We start from the raw sequence: 22,533 nt of genomic DNA, 5'->3' as shown, positions 1-22,533 counted from the left end.
AGCTTACCAAAATCCGCCTTCCTGAAATCCATTGTCTCTATTCTGCAGTACTCCCTTCTACCCTTACTTAGAATTGCAAATTCTATGATTTCATGATCACTTTCACCCAAGCTTCCTTCTACTTTCAAATTCTCAACAAGTTCCTCCCTATTTGTTAAAATCAAGTCTAGAACAGCTTCCCCCCTAGTAGCTTTTTCAACTTTCTGAAATAAAAAGTTGTCTGCAATGCAGTCCAGGAACTTATTGGATAGTCTGTGCCCCGCGGTGTTATTGTCCCAACATATATCTGGATAGTTGAAGTCCCCCATCACCACCAAATCTTGGGCTTTGGATGATTTTGTTAGTTGTTTGAAAAAAGCCTCATCCACCTCTTCCGCCTGATTAGGTGGCCTGTAGTAGACTCCCAGCACGACATCACCTGTGTTTTTTACCCCTTTTAGCCTAACCCAGAGACTCTCCACCCTTCCGTCTCCTATGTCCATCTCCACCTCAGTCCAAGTGTGTACATTTTTAATATATAAGGCAACACCTCCTCCCTTTTTCCCCTGTCTATCCTTCCTGAGCAAACTATACCCATCCACACCAACATTCCAGTCGTGTGTATTATCCCACCAAGTTTCAGTAATGCCAATAATGTCATAGTTGTATTTGTTTATTAGCACTTCCAGTTCTTCCTGCTTATTACCCATACTTCTTGCATTTGTATAAAGGCATCTAAGATACTGGTTTGATTTTGCCTCCCAGCTTTGCCCTGACCCTCCTTCCTCTCTGCCATTATAGCCCGTGCTCCCTCCTGCTTCCAACCCATCTCCCAGGTCTTGTTCCCCACTTTCCTGTGGGCTTTGCTCACCTGTCCCCGTCGAACCTAGTTTAAAGCCCTCCTTACCAGGTTAGCCAGTCTGTGCGCGAATAAGGCCTTTCCTCTCTTCGAAAGGTGAACGCCATCTGTTCCTAGCAGTCCTTCCTCAAGTAGCATCCCGTGGTCGAGGAAGACTTTTGTGTTTAGTTTTTAACTTTAAGTTAATACATCAGATCCCAAGGAGAGCTGTTGTGAATGGACTGGAAGAACCCTGTGTGGAGTTTATTTGAGGATCCAAGCAGGGAAACTGAGGTGATGGGCTGCATGCAGGGCTGCTCTGGAGCCCCCAGGGGGCACTGTGAGGTAGTCATTTGTCTATACTATGACAGGAGACCTTTGAGGATCAGAGATAAATAGAATGAGGAAGATCCTCTAAGAGGATCTTACTCCTTCTGAAAATAAAACAAATCTTAGCATGCTGGCTAGTCAGCAGTTGCCTAATCCAGGGCAGAACATGAACAGACCCTGTGTGGCAACACTGCAACTGCAAGCTCTGTTCTTCCATTTGACAGCTGGGAGCCAGACAATTACAGGGTTTGTGTGTGGCCAAAATGCCCCTTGCCTGGGTCTCTCTCCATCATTAGCAACACACAGCCCAACATTTTGAATATGGTCAGACATTCTGAATATGGTTCCTTTCTGTTCAGGCCTCTTGTGTTTCTACATCTCACGTTTTCTGTCTCTTCTAGTCAGTGTTTCTCTTCCTTCCCAGATGACTTTGAAATCCTTCCCTTTCCTTCTCTTCCTCACTCTTCCTCTTGCTATGGACTTCTAACCTCTTTTCCATTCTTGCTGTCTTTGGTTATTCTCCTCTTCACCTACACCACCTTCCTGTCAGCCTTTCTCTTTACCTCATGACTGTGCACTGACATCTTGCACCCTGATTCTCCCTCACTGCCAAATATTGGGTTATGGCTGCACTGGGAATATGTCATAATTCCATGCATCAGTGGCCAGTCCCTGACATAGATGCATGAGTGTAACTCTGGGGCTGGAGCACCCACAGGGAAAAATTAGCAGGTGCTCCGCACCCACTGGCAGCCAAGCTCCCTCCTCCTCGCTTCCTCCTCCCCTGCCCCCAACACGCCATGTCTTCGCTCCTCTCCCGCCCTCCCAGCGCTTCCCCCACACCTCCGCCGCCTAACGGCTGTTTGGCAACACTTAGGACTTTCCGAGAGGGAAGGGGAGAAGCAGCACGCTCAGGGAAGGAGGCGGAGAAGAGGTGGGGCAGGCGTGGGGACTTGGGGGAAGGGGGTGAAATTTGGGCGGGGACTTTGGGGAAGGGGTAGAATGGGAGTGGGGCAAGGGTGGTGCGGGGGAGGGAAGAGGTGGGGCTTGGGCGGGGCCAGGAGGAGTGGAGCACCCACCAGGCAGAGTGGAAGTCAGCGCCTATGCTGGTGTAGATAAGGAAAGGTTTGATTTGTGCTGTTGTAGCTTTTACTCCTACTTAATTTAGGGTAATCTGTCTGGGATCAGAGCAAATTCCTACTCTAGTCAAGATCATAAATGTTAGTGGCATTTCTAATGCTAGAAATGCTATCAGCAATAGATGCTTGTTGCCAATAGCACTTCTCATATCTAAAGAAATATGGTCTGCTCTCAGACAAATTCTCACAGAGTATATGAAAGCACTTATTATCTGAACATAACACCTCTCCCATACACAGTCACTGTTCAGTAATGGAATCAACCCAGGGTTTTCACCATCTTGTATGTGTTGGGTGTGTTGCAGGTGATCTGCGTGGGTCAGATTGTCTGTGCTGTGGTTGCAGAGTCAGCTGTTCAGGCAAAGCAAGGGGTTGAAAAAGTGAAGATAGAGTATGAAGATCTGGAGCCAATACTGACCATTGAGGTAATAAGCCAACTCTCTTTTTTTTGTCTTGCTAAGCTGTTACATCATTTCACTCACTGTTTATCTACTAGTGCAGGACTCTGTCGGGCTTCGGGTTCTAATTTGGTATCAAATGTAGGTTTGTTTAGTGGGGGTGGGTTTAGGTTGTGATTTCATAGAGTAAAAATCCCTTGCACATTTTTATTTTTTGGAAGCATAGAAGTCTTTGCATTTTGCTTAGCGGTTGCCTGCTCATCTAATGTATCAGAGGCTAATCTGCACAACAGGGATGAGATGCACAGCAAGGCAGTATAACAGAAAAATGTGCACTGGCCATGTCCATCTCCTCATGAGCTAGATTCTTAGCTGGAGTAAATCAGTATAAATCAGTTGAAATCAAGTGTGACACCAGCTAGCTCTAGATGGAGATTTGGCACTATCCTGCATCAGTGTTCGATTTGGGAAGGTTCTCAGAATCAGGCCATATCTCTCTCTCTTTCTCTTTCTCGCACAGACACACCTACCTACCTTTAGTACTCTCGCTCTCACACACACACACACACACACACACACACACTACCTTTAGTATTTCTAGGCTGTGGGAAAGCAGAGAGCAATGAGACCTGCAGAAAAAAACAACAACAGAAAGCTGTTGCTAGAAAGTAGATATTGTCACTCTGAGTCTAATACCCACATTTGTCTATGCAAGGTGGCAGTTGAATAGATAACAGATGACTATTCAAAACAAAAAAAAGGTATTGCTGTTGGCAATATTGCAGTTGAGTTGTGTGGGTTCTTTCCTTGCTGCAGGATGCAATAAAGCACAATTCATACTTTGGAAAAGAGAAGAAAATAGAACAAGGAAATATTGAAGAAGGATTTAAGTCTGCCGATGAAATCATTGAAGGTAAATTGCTGCATGCAGTGGGTGGGAAGTCCCGATGATTGAGTCTGATTTCCAACAGGTGTTTCAAGCCATATTAGAACTTCTATGGCATTCCCGCGGGAACTTACCTTGGGCTTGTCTTGACTACGAAAAGAGCCGAAGTTTAGACTCGGTTTAACTAACGTGCAATTTCAGATTGACCTAAACACAGCCATTTTCATAGCTAAAATGGAGCTAAAGCTGCATGTTACCCTCTAGGGAAAAGGTCAGTGTTAGATCAGGTTTAGGTAGTACATGTTAGCTAAGCCTACCCATAGTTCAAACTCATTTTGACGCAAGATAAAGCCTAGGGATGATAAGAGATTAGACAGCAGCTGCTTCAATGTGACTCAGATGGCAGATCAATCAATGTTTCACTTTTATTAAAACAGAGGGAGAGCTTTTGGCCTCGTTTAAAACAAAAAAAATCTCTTCCCAAAGATTATACTGATAAGAGAGAGGACTTATATTCATCCTTTAAATAATATAACCTAAAATAGAACCATGAATTAAATGACTTATGATAGATGACTCCATCTATTTAAAGGGTGTGGGACCTCACAAAATAAGATTTAATAAAGAAAACGAGAGCTACCTTTTTAGCATATGAAGCAATTGACCACTTTTAAAACAAGACTTGGTAAGAGATCAATGACTTGGCACTGTTTTTGTTTGTTTTACTGTACTTTGAATAAAAAGTTTTGAGTATATTTTAATCACCTAATTTGCATATAATTATTTTTCTGTTATCTTAAACCAGAGACTGCAAATACTCATAAAACTGAGTGAAAGATTCTAACACTACTGGTGTCTTCTCTACCTCTCAGTAACACTTCTTGAAATGTTATTTTGTAAATTCTTGCCGCAGTACTCAGAGAATCACCAAAGATATTCCTGTTTCCATACTTATGGCACCTTTGGCGGGATTCTTTTTCTCTTTATTCAGCCGGGGACCAATGCCTTTTGACAAATATGTGCTAAATCATGGGCCTAGGCCTTTAATTGCAGGGTTTCTTGCAGGCATAAGCCCCTCAAATCCAGTGCTTATTCCTCTGGAAGGAATGATCAGTGCGTCCTTTTAGTCACAGTTTTTGACTGCATTCTTCCACTAACGGCGAAAAAATAGTTCCTGTGGGGTACTTCGTTGCGAGAGGGATAGAGATATCTGTGATTTGCAAAGGAGTGTTATGAGCTGAAATAGCTAGTCATACACATATGCTAGTCATTACATCACATTTAGAGATGTCTTACTAAAATCTGTGTTTCAACTACCAAGACATGCAGACTAAAGAATGCAGCTCTGTAATGAGCCAAAGAGCCCAATATAAATGCCCAGACAGTTAATATATGTTTGTGTGTCTTGCTGTTTGTCCTCCCACAGTGTATATTACTCCCAACGCCCTCTACTGTCATCTCTGTTCCAGTGTGTATGATAGTCACCCTCTTGTCACTGAACATTACGCAACATATATATTGATGTGCTTGATCATGTCGCCCTCTTATGGCTGCAGCTGAGAACCCTAATACTACTACATGCCTCATGGATAATAGCTCATGCATCAACCCAGGCTCACTACAAAGGAGAAGAAACATAGAGTATCAACAGAAAGAGCTTTTGTAATGTGCTGATGGATTTCCATTCATGTAAGGAGAAGGACATAATAGGAAAGTGACTAGACTAGGCAGAACAAAGGGCAATCACAACAGGTGAGTGGCATACAAATACGAAGAGGATAAGTAAGAAAGGAAGGGGAAAGAAACAAGATGAGACATTTTCCTCATCTTACAGAGATATTGAAAAGGAGAAAGGGTTACAATAGATTATAGTAGCTAGAGATGGAACAAACCTACAGTATAAATCCCTTGATGGGGGAATGTATCAGATATTAAACTGACACCACTTTTACTCAGGAGAAGAAAACTATGCAAGGATTAGATGGTTGAAGAAAGAGATTTCCTTCAAATAAACACACCAGGCTCCCACAGAGGCAGGTTAGAAAAATAAAATATAGCAATATCATAAAATAAATATTTCCATTCTTTTTTGTTCTGTGCAAAACTTTCTCGCACAAATCTCCTGATCTCATTTGGCTGCAAATACCCACTGATGCTTTTCCTGTGATTCTGATTATAACAGGTGAAATCCACATTGGAGGGCAAGAACACTTTTACCTGGAAACTAACAGTGTACTTGTTGTTCCAAGAGGAGAGGATAATGAAATGGATGTGCATGTGTCCACTCAGGATGCAGCGCGTGTACAGGTAATACAAAGCAGTTTGGGATAGCAATTTATTTTCCATCCAAATAACTTTAAGGGTGGACTGCAAAGCCATGCCAAGACCTGAGTTCAGGCTTTCTGTGTTTGTCCTACATCAGTCTGATGAAATTCCTAATGCAAATTAATTGACTTGGGCCTTGTTGGGTAATAAAGCACTGTCTGCACTAGTGCTGTAATAATGGTTCTTGCAAGCAATATGCTCCCTTGAGCACCCAGTCCAGTGTAGACATGAATGAAGTATGTTGCCAGTTGGTGTACAGAATGGTACTACTTATCTGTTTCCCCCTGCACACCCCCACAATCCTATCATGCAGTTTTGTAAGTTGGTTCATAACATTGTTCCTTGCTGTCAACTCTGCATAAGGAAATACTATTAGGAGAGATCTGGAATAGCAAGGATGATGTTTAAATACAGCTCTGGATAACATATTTTTAGAGTAGTGTAGATGGGGCCAAATTCTGTCCCAATTATGCTGGTCAAACCCCACTGAAGTCAGTGAGGTAGTAGTGGTGTTGGGACCTGATGCTCCAAACACTTATTCAAGCAAGCTGACTTACTCATGTGAGTAGTCCCATTGAAGTCAATGAAACTATGTGCATGAACGAAGAGTACTCATGTGTAAAGTGTTTGCAGAATTAGGCTGTAACTGAGCAGAATTTGAGCCAGGACCTGGAGGAAGGAACAATTTTCAGTTCTCCAAATAGACGCAGCCATGTGTGTGTGCCCAGCTTATCGGAATTGGAGAAATTTGCCTAGCAGTAGCCATAGAGGAGTGGCACTCACACCTTGTGACCATAGCCCCTCCCCTGGCTACATAAGGCAGTGCTGCCCCAACCTTCCCTCAGTTCCTTCATACTACCTGTGGCTGGAGATGGAGCTCTGTGTGTGGTCTTAATCTCACAACCCCTCAGCTAATTTAGGTTTTCTCTTGTTGTACATAGTTAGTAGTACCCTTAGTGTTACGTAGTAGTGTGGATTGTATTAATTTAGTTTTCCTCAGTGATGCTCTCACCAGGGTTTAAATATTGGCCTTCAAGAGGAGGAGTAATCCCCAACAGCGATCCCCACATGCGGTGCTTGCTGTGTCTCAGTGGGGCCCACATTAAAGAGCGTTGTGAGATCTGCCGATAAGACTCAAGTGACTCAGGACCTTCAGAACCGAGGCCTTTGTCAGGTCGGAGATTGCCCTTGGGTTCTGAGTGTGCTGCCGCTTCACATTCCAGAGAAGGCGCCTCTCCGGAGAAACTGAGGAACCGGTCCCTGTTGACTGCACGGAGGAAAAGGTCACATAGGACTGATCAAGATTGCTCTAGGTCTAAGGGGAACTCTTCCACTTCCCCTAGGAAAAGCATGGAGTGGCATGGAGTTTATGCGGGCACACAGGGTGGCACGGTTACCTCTAACCCATCCCCGGTACCAAGTAGGGAGGTTAGAAACCCTGTACTGTTGATTCTGGTTCCCGCACCCAGGCATCCAATGACTCCAATACCCACAATAGGAATGCCAGTATTGACTGTCTATGTCAGTGGTATACCAGGCTGCTGCAGACCTTCTCTGCCTTTTGATCTCAACCTCTTTGTTCCAGGACTGCCAGGTTTGCGTCATCTATAGCCTTGTCAACTGAATGAGCCGCTGAACCCTCAGGTCTTTAGACGCCGGACCCCATTGTTCCCCTTCCACAGATTGTGGAAGCAGGGCCAGTACTGGGATTGGAACAGGGGATCTTGGTACTGGGACTCAACTTGGCACCACTGCAGTCAGCACCACAAACGTTACTTTGGTGGCTTTCATCACCCTTGATGTCAGCACCTGCACACACTAGGGATTGACACCCCTTCTGGCACCAGTATGCTTGGTTCTATTGGCAGCACCGCTTCCTGCCTCGTTCTGGGCAACAGCTGGTTACTCGCTGCCTCTGGTCTTGCTCCACTCTTATCCCACAGATCCCGAGGCTCCTCGGTGTCTGAGTTTGGGTCATCATCCTCCCACGCTCCATCTCCTGACCAGCATTGGAGGCCATCAAAGGACTGGTAAGGGTATAGGGATTGGCGCCCGTCTCATGGTTGAGACAGAGGCCCCGGCCCAGCACCTACTGGCCACCAATGCCTTATCCTGCCAGTGGCCTCCATGGAATTCATAGGATGCTCCTCGTTCACGGAGGTCCTGCTCTTTGTCTCACTCAAGGGCAAGATTGCCAACCATGTCTGTGGTGGTGACCATCAGCCCAGGCACCAGCAGTCCTTCTCCTTGGAGAGCCTCCAGAGTCATCTCATCCAGGTCCATCAGCCCTGGAACAGCATCTGGCTTTAGCCTAGTTAGGGGCCTTGCCTTCATCTCCAGACAATTCCATGCTGCCTGGTATATCGTGGTTTGAGCATTGGCCTGCTAAACCCAGGGTTGTGAGTTCAATCCTTGAGGGGGCCATTTAGGGATTTGGGGATTGGTCCTGCTTTGAGCAGGGGCTTGGATTAGATGATCTCCTGAGGTCCCTTCCAACCCTGATATTCTGTGATTCTATATCACTCCCTTCAGTACCAGAGGATCTTAAGGCATACCAAGACTTATTGTGGTGTGTAGCTGCTTCTCTCAAATGGAGTTCTTGCAAGAGAACACTCACAAATTAGTGGGCATCCTTTAGCCGTCTGCCCCGAGGGAGTCACTGCCCTATCAATGATTCACTGCTTGAACCATATAAGGCCCTCTCTAGCATGCTGGCTTCAGTACCACCGGTAGCTAAGCACATGGAAAAGCACTATTTCATTCCTGTGCAGGGATTTGAGGGGTTTACTCCCATCCGGCCCCAAATGCCTTAGTTGTAACTGTGTTGAATGACAGAGCCCAGCAAAGCAGGTTTAAATCTAGCTCCCAGGAAAGGGACTTTAAACAAATAGATCTCATGGGCAGGAAGACTGGCACTTCTCTTCCTTACAGATGCAAATTGCTAACCCACAAATGTTGCTCTCTAGTATGATTTTGTTAACAGGACAGCTATGTCAAAATTTGCCAACCAGCTGCCTAAGTTCTCATGGGAGGAATTTCAGGCATTTGTCACTGAAGGATGCTTGGTGGCTAAGATGTCCTTGCAGTCCATGCTAGACGTCACAGACACATCAGTCAGGGTGATGGCTCCACGGTCACCATGAGGAGGGCTTCCTGGCTGCAAAATTCAGGCATTTCCCCTGATGTCCAGGAAGCCACTGAGGATTTGCCCTTCAACAGCCAAACACCATCCTCAGACAAGCCTGACGAGATGCTGTACTCCTTTGAGAACTCCAGGGCTACCCTGCAGTCCTTGGGGACGTACATGCTTGTGGCGCAGAGGTGCTAAGACAGCATTCAGCAGCAACAGCAGTACCATCCACAGTGCATGTTTGGGCAGCCTTTCCCTCCTCCAAGGCAGCAGGACTACCATAGAAAGAGGGATAGATCTCACAGGAGAAAGCAATCGGGCTCGGGGTTCAGCCAGTCCACACGCCCTCCTCCAGCATCCCTCAAGTGCCCATTTTGACTCTGTGGTCCAAAACACTGTTCCAGTCGTTACTCTTGGCTCCTCATCTCCCCGCATGGGGACAAGCTGGCCTGATTTCATAATACTTGGGGCTTGATCATCACCGACAGCTGGGTCTAACATGGTCAGATTGGGTTATGCCATCTGGTTCCTCTTCACACCTCCTCCCCACCCTCCGTCCCTGTCCCTTTTCACAGACCCATCTCACGAGATACTGCTCCTTGAGCAGATGTGTTTTCTGCTGGCTTTGGATGCAGTGGAGAAGGTTCCACTGGAACATGGGGTCATGGCTTCTACTGTCAGTACTTTCTGGTACCCAAATCCAAGGGAGGGTTAAGACTCATCCTCAACCTTTACGGCCTCAACTAATATATCAGGTACATGAGGTTCTGAACAGTCTCCATCGACCATCCTCTCTGCATTGTCTCAGAACAACTGGTTTGCTTCTCTGGATCTTCAGGACGCCAACTTTCATGTGACGATTTTGCCGTGCCACAGAAAGAAAGTTCCTTTGATTTGTCATGGGAGAGCGCCACTTTCAATACACAGTGCTTCCATTCAGCCTCTCTTCTGCCTCTGGTTTTTACCAAATGCATGGTCATTGTTACTGTGTATCTCAGGAAGAAGGAATTCACATATTCCCATATCTGGATGACTGGTTACGAGGGGCAGATCCAGAGTGGAAGTTCTTGTATATATCGGCACCATGCTGCGCTTGCTCAACCATGTGGGTCTCATCCTAAACATCAGGGATTCAACCAAGGCTTCCTCTTGAAAACCAAGTTAATTGGGGCCCTGTTAGATCAAAAGCGTGTCTGCTAGCCAAATGTTGTCAGAGAATTAATTACCTTTGTCTCAGTCTCAGCCTTCCATGACAGTTCAGATGTGTCTGAGGGTTTTGTACCACATTCAGGTGGTCCAGTTTGCAAGGTTGTGTCTTAGCCCCCCTTCCGATGTGGCTCAGGACAGTTTACCACCCCTCTCTTCAACCTCTAGACCAAGGGGAGTGCAGGCCATATCTGAACCACCAGATGCTTTTGAACAGACCCTGACATCTTTTTATTTACATATTATCATTATTGTTGGGTTTTTTAATTATTATTTTCTCTGGAGTCTGGACCTTGACTATATCTTGACCAAGAAATTTGGACCTTGACAAAAAATAATTGATGACTGCTGCTCTAGACAGACTGGTTCATCTTCCTCCACTGGTCCTGTACTCCCTGTATTGGTGGATACGTTCAGAAAATGTTTGCCAAGGCATTCCCTTTATCCGGCCCTCACCTAACAAGTCGATTGTTACCAACGCCTCCCTGATGGGCTGGAGGGTGTACCTGGGATCACTGAAAGTATAGGGGCTGTGATCGGAGTAGATGGCCTCACTATATATCAACGTGCTGAAACTTTGGGCCATCTGTAATGCATGTCACACTTTCTGGGACCATATCAGAGACTTAGTGTGTTCCATGACCCAGCCTCCGTCCGTCTGCATTAGAATCTTATTTGGGGGTGTTCAGTGCAAAGAAACTGAGGGACGATCAGGGTGGCGCTGCCTTGGGTAGCTGGGAAAGGGCTATAGCCACAAGGCATTGGTGACACCCCTCTACAGGTACTGCTAGGTAAATTTCTCCAGCTCCGGTGCACTAGGCATGCACACACCAAAGTGTAATACATATCTGCAGCGCATCTCAAAGAACTCAGTTATAGTACGTAACTATTTCTTGTTCTATGAAGAAATGTATTTTAAAGCATTACTCAGTAGACAGCAGTAGAGTCTAGTCTCTGTGAAATCAGTGACCAAACTCCTATTGACATCAGTGAGGCTAGGATTTCCCCTTACTGTTCTGAGCTGTTAAGTAGTTTTATGTTTATTTATTGATTTACTTCTGGAGCTTTGCAATTCAGCTTGAAGAGCCTGATCCTGGTGTTCTCATTTGGACAAAATGCCTTTGGTGTTCATCTGAGTAAGGATTCTCAGGATTAGGCACTGTGCCTGTATTCACACTGTAAAATAAGCGCAATATTACAGCTGCTCTCTAGTCTATAGCATAAACAGTCAATCTTTTCCATGCAGCTGGTTAGCTTGGTGGATGCTCTGTATTCAGCGGCAGATCAGTCTTGTATTTCTAGATAGAGAGTATCAATGTTTGCCCTAAAATTAGCAAAGTGTATTTTCCAGAGCTATTGTTCAGCTTCTGCTCCTCTAAAAGGACCAGCTTCTGCTCTCATTTCTGTCAGTGTGAATCTGGAGTAACTCCATTATCTTATGCAGAATTATAGCAGGTTTGCACTAGTAGCACTTAGATGAGAATCTGGCCCTGTTTATTTCTTTTATGTATTGGTAGCTGTGGGAGCCAAAGCATTTTTATTATGGCTTTTGGTAAATAGCCTGTATAAAATCCAAGCAATTCACTTCTATAGGAATTTGTGGCTTTGGCTTTAGATGTCCAGTCCAGTAAGATCATGTGCCACACAAAACGCGTTGGTGGAGCTTTTGGAGGGAAGATTACAAAGCCTGCAATTTTTGCTGTAGTTGCAGCAGTGGCAGCAAACAAGTAAGTGTTATGGGTTTTTTCAGTGGTTTTACTGAAACAAATTAAAATTACTAGAAAGAATTGTCTGAAAAGTCAATAGAAACCTGAATATTCTCAGGGCAGCTGGCAGTGCAATTCCCCCTGTGGCAGAAGGCCTGTACCGAGTTCTCCATGCAGTGGCTCTCATGGAGGATCGCCTTATATGGAGTTCCCCATATAAAGCCCATTAATTCAGGTGTTGTTCAGGGAGGGTGGTGTGAATTTTACCTTAGATATTTGATGCAAGTGCTTTGTACACTGGATTCAGTTCTTATTGACCAGCTTCAGGGGTTCTGCTCCTCAAGAGTTGAAGATTAAAGAGGGATTGGACATTCCTTAGCACACTAATGTTGGGGCATAATAGGATAAAGGTCTGTTTTTTTTTTCTTGCTCATTCAAGAGTTAAGAAATTTGCTGATGTTTATGGGCCGAATCTCCCACCTGTTCCCCCAGACCAAGCCTGAGTAGCAGGGCTCAGCACAAGGGGGCTCCACAGAGAAGAAAAGGGAGGGAATCTGTCCCCACTACATCACAGAGCACGAGGGTCAGTAACTGGCTGATTTGTACAAGGGTGGATCCCATAGCCTCATACCTTGGCCTGCCACTGCTCCTCCTCCCAAACCTTACTCTGTAGGGATGGAGAGTGCCTCGAAGGAATTGAACTCTACTGCTCACAGGGCGTAAAAGGGTGAAGTCAGGAGGTTAAACAGAAGCAGGTGACAGGTCACACTGGGAAGAATTTGGCCCAATAACTTTATCTTCCTGGTAACTTGCACTGTGGAGCTGATAAAAGTGAGTCTTTTGTGTCTGATTTAGGACTGGGCGTCCAATCCGCTTTACCCTGGAGCGAGATGAGGATATGCTAATCACTGGAGGCCGACACCCTTTCTTTGGAAAATATAAAGTAAGTGGGAGGGGGAAATAGCTTACTGAAATATTTAGCACAAGATCCTCAGCTGGAGTAAATTGGCATAGCTTCACTGAAGCTGATGGAGCTACAGCAATTGACACCAGTTGAGGATCTGGTCCTTCATTGGTTTAGATTTGGGTTTTTAATTTAATTGTTCTCTCCTAAATATTATTTCTGTAAACTAACTATAAAATCGGTGGCTACAAAAATGATTCAAAGAAGAGGAATGAATACAGAGCAAGAATAAACTTGAATGGGCTGAATACTTCTCAGAGGTCTTTATGCAAAATATATGCAGTGTTTGCTTGTATTATTAATTGTAGCATTATGTTTATATTTATATTGCAGTAGTGTCCAAAGGATCCAGTCAGGATTGGGGTCCCTCTGTAGTCTGTGCTTATAAACATATAAAGAGACATGCTGTCTTTCCCCAAGAGCTTGCAATCTAAATAGAAAGAGAGACAAGAGCTGGAAGAAATGGATGAAGTGTATAAGCAAAATAATCAGGGTAGTGTCTGGTCAATGTCACATTAGTTCCTCTTGGTTCTTTTTGGTTTATTTAAAAGATGCTCCTTAGCCATTTGCTTTTATCTAGACAACAGGATAATAGTATAGAGCTGAGGACCATTTCTGCAATCTTGGTGCACACTAAACTCCTGCTGACTCCACAGGGCACTTGGGGTGCACTGGGAACTCAGAGACAAGCCCATAAATATGAATTCACATATTAACATCTTTGTGTAAAGAAAATTGTGCAGGTAAAATCTACCTGTCTCACCTGTTCAGAGCTTTTGAATAAGAAAAAAAAAAGCTCAAGTGTTCCAATGGATTGAAGCTCTCTCTCATTAAAGAGAATATGGACCCAGTCCTCCTGTCCTTATACAAGCAAAGTTTCCATTAAGTCAATGGGACCTTTGCCCCAGTAAGGACTGCAGGATCAGGGCCCATGTGGAGGATTCTATCTTGAGAGAACTACAGTTGCTCCAATCGCAATTTCCTTTCATAGGTCCTCACTGATCAGAGTAGAGAATCTAGAATAGGGTATTCTTGCTGTCACTCCCCAACACATACTAATATATTTATGACTGAGCATGTGTTCCGCCTTCCCAGGAATGTAGTATCCATCTTTGTAGGTGTATTTCATTATCAATAATAATTATTATAGCTTCCCCTCCAAAACCTACGGTTCCCAAGAGGTTAAAACAATTATATTGAACAGGAACATTATAAATGAGCACTGAAAGAGGCTACATCTATAATATGGGCTTGGAGTGCAATTCCCAGCTTGTGTACAAATACTCACACTAGCTTTCAAAGAGTATAAATAGTAGTGTAGCCACAGGCAGCTGCACTGGCAAGTACATACTAACAGCATTCAGGCGCTTCGTACTCAGCGTGGCTAAGCTGTGCTGCCACTGCCTGTGCTACCACAGCTACACTACTATTTATACTCACACTTGCTGTCATTAAGCTAGCAGAAGTGTCAGCATATGAGCTGAGAATCACGCCCCTCGCTCATAATGTAGCCATTTCCATAGGCGTCTCAGGATATCTAAATCCACCACCCACAATTTTCATCAGGCTCTCACCATGGAAAAAGGTAGCAGACAAAGGACAAATAACTAATCAATTAAATAGCTCCTGTGCTGCAGACTAGTGCATGAGCAAGAAAAGCAAAGATCTAGACATGTACTGAGTAATAAAGAGCCTTGACCATAAGCCAAATTCTTCCCCTTTGGCCAGCATTCTTCCTATGAAGGTCACGATTGGTTTTCAAACAGCTGGAAATCTATGCTTTTATTCATTGGGCCTGAGAGAGAGAGTGAGAATGACTGTATAGTCTGGTGGTCAGGTCACTCACTCACCTGGGAAAGGGAACCCTCAGTTTCCAAGCCCTGCTCCAATGATTATTTCACTATTTGTACAAAGTGGAACAACTTCAGCAGGAGAGATTGAGAAAGCCCCACCCAAGAATCCCCCATAGCCCAGTGGCTATGAGCAGTCACCTGCAGTGTGGGAGACCCAAGCTAAAGTCCCTGCTCCAAATGTGAGGACTTTAGCCTGGTCTCCCACATGCCAGGTGAGTGCTCTAACTACTATGTATACGGGGGACCAGTTCCTTCTCCTCAGTTTTGTGAATGATGCCTACATCCCCTTGCAAATCTAACCCAAAAGTGTATTATTTTGACCTAAACTATATGGCAAATTTGTATAGAATTCACAAATAGTTTCTGACAACCTGAAACTGCATTTTTCAGCAAATACACTATATGTCTGAAATATTTTGCCAAGTTCTAGTTCAGAAGTCTGATCATCATGTTTAACTTGTATGGAGGTTGGTTTAGTTACAAAGAGCAAGTTGTCATCAATGACTGAAAAGACCTCTAATGTGTTGGTTACAATGTTACAGGTAGGATTTACAAATGATGGTAGAATCACAGCTGCAGATATTGAGGCCTACATTAATGCTGGATGTACTCTAGATGACTCTGAAATGGTAAGTTCTTATAATCTGATGGTAACTTCACTGGCCACAAAACAGAAGGAAAATGTTCTGAACAGACTTATATATGGTAAGAGTCTAATTTTTGTTAAGTATGACTTTCTGATTGCAGCAGAAATGCATCTGCGGCATGGATTTTTGTTTCAGGAGCTCACCAAGGCCTCTGTCTCCTATCAAGTTTAAAGAACATAGGAAGTACAAATTTTTGATTATGCCTGTTATATAACTTCCTAGCTGCTTAAACCACCTTACAGTCTGGGCTGATTCTTCCCTCACTCACACTAGTTTTACACTAATATCATTCCACTGACTTCAAGAGAGTTACTCTTGATTTACTGTAAGCAGCAGCAGCAGAATAATCAGGCCCCCTGAATATAACTCTGCTCCACCTTTAAGCAACCAAATTGTGTCAGTTCCTTGTGTGGTTTCCTAACACAGGTTTCACTATAATTTCAAAGGCAAAGAAACCACTTTAACAGAGATAATCTCTCCTACTACAGGTAATTGAGTATGTTGTGCTAAAAACGGATAATGCTTACAAGATCCCTAACCTCCGAATCCGGGGACGTGCCTGCAAGACTAATTTGCCATCAAACACAGCGTTCCGAGGATTTGGCTTTCCACAATCGGGTTTGTTTACAGAATCCTGGATAACGACAGTGGCAACCCAAACTGGCTTGCCACAAGAGAAGGTAAATGAACGGAGTTTAACAAGTAAAATGAGACACAACAGGGGTCTGCTCCTACGCCTGCTTCCAAGTCAAAGGCAAAACTCTTATGGCAAAAGTATGGGGAGCTAGAGCTTCACAAGCTTTTTCTATCGAAGTTGTTCATATTGTGCCAGATCCTGCCACCTTTACTCTTGCTAAATAGTATTAATCAATAAATACTATTACTATTTATTTACATCAGTGGGACTGTTCATGGAATAATACACTATACAGTGACAGAATTCGTCGATGGAAGTTTATTTCTTCAATTTGAAATCTCAACCAGCTGTGGTCAGCTCCAATCACTATAATAGAGTCTCTGCCCTCTCCATCCCATCAGGTGTCTCTCGTTGCCTATCTTACATCTCCTCCTGAACATCTGGCTGTTGCCTGTAACTCCAGCTGGACTTTTCATCATTCCTACTAACCCTCCTTCCCAATCTCTGTTCTTTGTCTTCACCAACAACTCCAGTCACCTGGTCCTGTAATCTTAGTATCAAACTGACTCTTCTCTTAACTTGTCCCTCATATCTAGATTCTCACTAATTTCCTTTCCTTCTCTTTCTTTGATATCACCAATAACTACCCTTTCCTCCTGGTACCCACTACTAAAGTCATTGTCCATGCCCTGGTCACCTCTTGCCTTGATTAGCATGCCCTCCTTCTGTCTGGCCTGCACCCTGCCTCTAGTCTGTGGAAAGTTTGTCTGCGAATGTAATTTTCCTTTCCCAGGACTCCAACAATGTTGCCTTCTTCTTCAAGTGTTGTCCCTGTGGGTGCTCCACTTCAGGTGTCGGTGCGTCCCAGCACCATTGATCAGAGATTTTTGGTATCACTGCTTAGTCGTGACATGCGTGCGCAGTAGCCGTCTCGTGGCAGCATTGGAGTCTCATCTAGCATGCACATGGCCCTTTCAGTTCCTTTTCAACCATCCTCAGCTGTAGATAGAGCTCAGGGCAATGTGTCAGCTTTTTCCCCTGCAGATAGAAAAAAGAGATATTAGATACTTTTAGATAAGTTAGTTATAGTTCTTAGCATAGTCAGTAGTTAACTTGTTAAAAAAAATTATATTTGTATCCTCCCACTCCCTGCTCCTTTTGGAGCACTCTCTGAGACATGCCTGGGTCCCCAGACTTTAAAAGATGCAGCTCCTGCTGAGAAGAGATACCAAGATCTGATCGACACTCGCTCTGTGTGAGATGTCTCGGTGAATCACTTATACCCCAAAAGTGCGTTGACTGTAACAACCTGAGGGCGAGAGCCTGGCATGACAGGGACCTCTGCCTCAAGATGATCCTAATGGAGAAATTGCTACAACTGAGCCCTGACATAGGCCACCAAAAGTCCCTATCTAATGGCTCTCCAACCAGTTCAGAACCGACGAAGAGCACAGCTGAGTCCTCTAAAGAAAAGAGGAAGTGAGTATCAACCTCTCCGCAGAGGAAACTGCACAAAAAGAAACGGTCCTGTGCTAGGTCATTACCTTCGGTTCCAACCATCTCTCGAGTCAGCTCTTACAATTCACCTGGCACCTCTGGCACAGGCCGTACCACTGAGCCCAAAGTACAAATAACGGAGTCAAGACTGCCTCCTCCGTCAGCACCGCCTCATCTGTTGGCACCAACTGATATCACCTTGATGGGTGCCCCGGCACCGACAAAGGTGAGCCACAAAGTGGCGGCGCACTATTCAGCTCCTACAATAGCCTTGGCACTGCCTCCATGGGCACTGCAGCAATTCCTAACACAGAAGGATATATCAGTATCTTCGGTGACCCAATCACCACTTCTCGGCACCAATAGATCTCCCCCACGAAGCATCACCATGCACCCACTTTTCCCACGGCACCATTGGTACCAAGCAACAGTGAGGATAAGGACCAAGATGAAGGAGACTTCTCCCCACAACACTCGTCTCCTACTCAATATAGGCCAATTGGAGGAATATTGAGAGTCAAAAGTCATCATAGACAGTCCACACATCCCTGGTATGGACAACCATGGATGTGTCCCCCCATGGCATTTCCCATGCTGTGGCCACCATGGGACATGTGGGCAGCATATAGAGCCCACTATGCCAGAACCTCATCGCCATCCAGAGGCAAACTTAGGTCTTAAGATTTACAGTTCGGTTCAGTGCCTCTCAGCACCCTGCCTATAAAAATTGTTCCAGCACCCCTGCTCTCGAGGTACTAAAATCCCTTCAGAGGTGAGCAAAAGAGGAGAATCTATGCTCAGGAATCCCCTTTTATCAAGAACCACCCTCAATTATGATCACAAGAGATGCCTCCTTGATAGGTTGGGGTGCACACCTCGATCATCACACAATCCAAGGCAGATGGTCACTAGCGGAGACAGATTTCCACATCAACTTATTGGAACTCAGAGGGTACGGAGCCTGCCTTCATTTCCTTCCACTCATAAAGAACAAGATTGTATGGGTGATGACAGACAATATGTTCTACATCAACTGACAAGGGGGAGCACGATCCCACTGCCTATGTACCGAGGCCATAAAACTATAGAACTGGTGTATTCATCACTACATCGACATCTCAGCCTCCTACCTTCCTAGATGTCAAAACACCACAGCGGACGCTCTAAGCAGATGGTTCTCACAGGAACACGAATGGGAAATGAATCCCATAGTCCTATAAAATATTTCAAGGATGGGGCTTTCCCACCATCGACCTATTCATTACATCTCAGAATCACAAATGTCCATTATCCTGTTCAAGAGCTAGATTAGGACCTCAATCCTCAGGGGATGCTTTTTTCCTCACATGGGACACAGCGCTCCTATATGCATTCCCACCAATCCCACTAATCCCCAGTGTCCTGCACAAAATACAGAACGATAATGCCAAAATCATACAGATAGCCCCAGCGTGGCCCAGACAGACCTGGTACATGACAGTTTGCACTCCATGAACTCTCCCATTGAGACCAAATCTCCTCTCATAAGCCAAAAGTCAGATCTTCCATCCAAACCTGGAGAAACTCCATCTGAAAGTGTGGCTCCTTCATGGTTCCAACAACACGAATTAACCTGTTCAGAACAAGTCAAACATGTTATTAAACAGCAGACGTACATCCACACGCAATACTTACCTTTAAAAATGGAAAAGATTGTCCATCTGGAGTCAGAACAAACAAATCACTCCAAACACTATATCACTGCCACTAGTGCTAGAATACCTCTTAGAGCTAAAAAACTCAGGACTATCCACGAGCTCTATAAAGTATATCTTGCAGTGATCACCGCTTTCCATCATAAAATGGATGGATTCTCGGTGTTTGCATACCTGACCACCAAACGGTTTCTCACTGGCATACAGAATCTCTACCCAGAAGTACGCCAACCCATGCCCACTTGGGACCTAAACCTAGTTCTCAAAGGCCTTACTAGACCACCCTTTGAACCGCTGGCCACTTGCTCCTTGCAGCACCTCTCAAAAAAGGTGGCACCCTTGGTTGCTAGATGAGTGAGTGAGATTGGTGGATTAGCCATAAGAACACCTTATACTGTCTTCTTTAAAGACCAGATCACGTTGCAACCTCACCCCAAATTCTTCCCAAAAATAGCTTCACCTTTCCATATCAACCGACCTATTCATCTCCCCACATTCTATCTCAAACCACACAGAAGAACACAGGAGACCATGTTAAACATTCTAGATGGTCGACGAGCAATAGCATTTTACCTGGATAGAACTAAATCTTTCCACAAATCCCCGAGACTCTTCGTCTCGACAACATGATCCAAGGGCTTTGCTATATCTACGCAGAGACTATCTAAGTGGATCTCGGGCTGCATCTGCTTATGTTATCAAACAGATAAGAAAGAGCCACCAATGGGGATCAGATCCCATTCTACCCGATCCATGGCAGCATCCATAGATTTTCTGAACAATGTACCCCTCTCAGAGATCTACAGAGAGCTGCTACATGGGCCTCAGAACATACTTTCATTAACCACTACACAATTACGCTAGACTGACAAGCTAATGCTATACTGGATGTAATGGTCCTCTCCTCCACTATGCATACAATTCCAAAGTCCCCCCAATTATTGTGGACACTGCTCTACAATCACCTGAAGTGGAGCACCCACAGGTACAGCACTTGAAGAAGAGAGGGTTACTCACCTTGTGCAGTAACGGAGGTTCTTCAAGATGTGTCCCCCTGTGAGTGCTGCACTACCCATCCTCCTCCCCTCTACTTTGGCGTTTGATACAAGCACTCTATAGTAGAGAAGGAACTGGAAGGGGGCAGGCCACGTGAACGCTAGATGAGACTCCAACAGCACTGCAAGACGGCTACTGCACACGCGCATCCTGACTGAACACTGCTACCGAAAATCTCCAGTCAGCAGCACCGGGACACACCGACACCTGAAGTGGAGCATCCGTAGGGACACACATCTCGAAGGTGAGTAACCCTCTCTTCTCCCCACTTCTTCCCCCCATTGACCTTCTGTACTTTACCACATCCCTTGCAAGCTTTTTGGCCTCACCTACAAGGCCCACACAACCTTACCCTACCCTATGTTTCTACTCTAATTTCCCTATCCCACTGCCTATGCCCTTCGCAGCTCTCAGGCCTTGCTCCACCCTTTGCTTCCTTTTCCTGCTCTCAGATTTGTGCTTCCTATAAAGCTGCATCCTACACTTATGACGATCTATTTCTCTGCCATGAGACTTCTCTTTCTTCCTTCAACAACCCTCTTCAAGCAGCCTGTCCTCCTTTTCTCTCATCATTAATAATCCTCTCATCCTCCCTGAGCTTTTGTCATGTGTGTGGCCTGATACTGCAAACCTTACTTACACTGAGTAGTACTTACACATCTGAGTACTCCCATTGAGACTACTCCGGTACATAAGTACTACTTGGTGTGAGTAAAGCTGACAGAATCAGGCACTTTGATTACCAGTTCTTTAGGACAGGAAATGTGTCATTAAATATTTGTAAAGTACTGAATACACTTTTGGCACTACATAAATATTTTGTATCCACTTATTCACCTTCTTTTTCAGATCAGGGAGATAAACATGTACAAAGAAGTTAATCTAACTCCCTTCAAAGAAGAGCTCGATGCAACAAACCTGGTGAAATGCTGGAAAGAATGTATGGAGAAGTCTGAATACTACAGCAGGAAAACAGCTGTGGAAGAATTTAACAAGCAAAATTACTGGAAGAAGAAAGGGATTGCCATTATTCCTATGAAGTTTTCAGTTGGATTTAATGCTACACAGTACCATCAGGTAAGCTTTGGAAGTGCTCCCTTAAAGACGTAAGAGCTCCAGCTTTCTTAAAGTATCTAGTAAGATAGACCCAAGTCTCATCACCAATTCCTTTTGGAAGGAATGTGCCAGCTCTATGTAGCTTGCTGTCCTCTCGCTAACCACTGCTATAACCACTTAACAACACTCTCCTCCCATAGCCAGGAGTAGATCTGTGGATTCCTGATTCCAGCATTCTACTGCTGTCTAGCAAATAATTGTCTAACTCACTAGCAAAATGTGTATCTTGCTGCTTCTGGTGGCTTGCCCACAATAAGCATAACAACTACTTCTTTAGCCGAAACCGTAGAGGCTTGTGCTGGGAATCTGAAGGTTCAAACCCTGCTGATGATCTTTGTGGGGTTCCTTATAGCTGCAAGAGATGTAAGAGTCTGATTTTTTGCAGTTTTGCTTTATGTAAATTACATAGTCACAAAATATCCTTCACAATAGGTTTGATCTTCTTAAACAACCCAAAATATTCTAATCTATAAGTTACAGTGCAATGCACAACAAAATCCAGGTGTTTCACATTTCACTCATTTCAGCTGCTTGTATCACAAGTTGTCAAGTTCGCAGGTGGAGAGCTCTGAGAGAGTTGCAGATAATTCACCCCACAATGGCTACAGTAAAAGAACATTGAGGCTGTGAGTTACATACACAAAGGGGGAAATTCATCCTTGTGCAGAGTATCAGTACAAGATTAGACATCATTAAGTTTCACCTGAAGTCTCAAAATAAGGCTTAAATAGGACTTAAGTTGTTCCTTGGTCTTGTGCTGACTTTCTGCACGGGTTGAATTTTAGCCTACCTTCCTCAAGGACCAGCAGCACAACATCAAACACTGCTTCCTTCTCTTTTGATTGGGAATGGAGGGGGAAATGGAGTTCAGTGCTAAAAATTCTTCACAACAGAAGTGAGATGATGAGTAGGCTCAGTCGTCCAGTTTCACAATGATAAAAAAAACCTGTTAAAAAAATTAAAAAAAATTGTTGAAATGAATGATTGCAGTCCTTGCAGAACTCCAGTTTCCAATAAACTACTTCGCTAAATGGCTCCTCATCCTCAATTGCTAACTGCAAGAAACTTGCTGTTATCAGACAGCTGGAGGACTCTCTCACCCTCTTAACAACACCCTGATTGCCGTGCCCTC

At 44.5% G+C, this 22,533-nt stretch overlaps 1 protein-coding gene across 1 annotated transcript in view; it reads left to right on the top strand.

The window, feature by feature from the left end:
- The window catches only part of AOX1 (aldehyde oxidase 1), a 198,677-nt gene that overhangs the window by 156,294 nt on the left and 19,850 nt on the right, over positions 1-22,533 (top strand). Inside the window, exons 50-57 of the mRNA XM_050916607.1 lie at positions 2,592-2,711; positions 3,501-3,597; positions 5,753-5,877; positions 11,825-11,958; positions 12,793-12,880; positions 15,297-15,383; positions 15,890-16,081; positions 21,135-21,362. Of these exons, the coding sequence (XP_050772564.1) occupies positions 2,592-2,711; positions 3,501-3,597; positions 5,753-5,877; positions 11,825-11,958; positions 12,793-12,880; positions 15,297-15,383; positions 15,890-16,081; positions 21,135-21,362 (1,071 nt within the window). The remainder of the gene's footprint in view (positions 1-2,591; positions 2,712-3,500; positions 3,598-5,752; positions 5,878-11,824; positions 11,959-12,792; positions 12,881-15,296; positions 15,384-15,889; positions 16,082-21,134; positions 21,363-22,533) is intronic.

This window comes from Gopherus flavomarginatus, chromosome 10, assembly GCF_025201925.1.
Source record: "Gopherus flavomarginatus isolate rGopFla2 chromosome 10, rGopFla2.mat.asm, whole genome shotgun sequence".
Taxonomy (NCBI): domain Eukaryota; kingdom Metazoa; phylum Chordata; order Testudines; family Testudinidae; genus Gopherus; species Gopherus flavomarginatus.
Note: the sequence above shows the minus strand (reverse complement) of the source record. Positions and strands in the feature narration are given on the sequence as shown.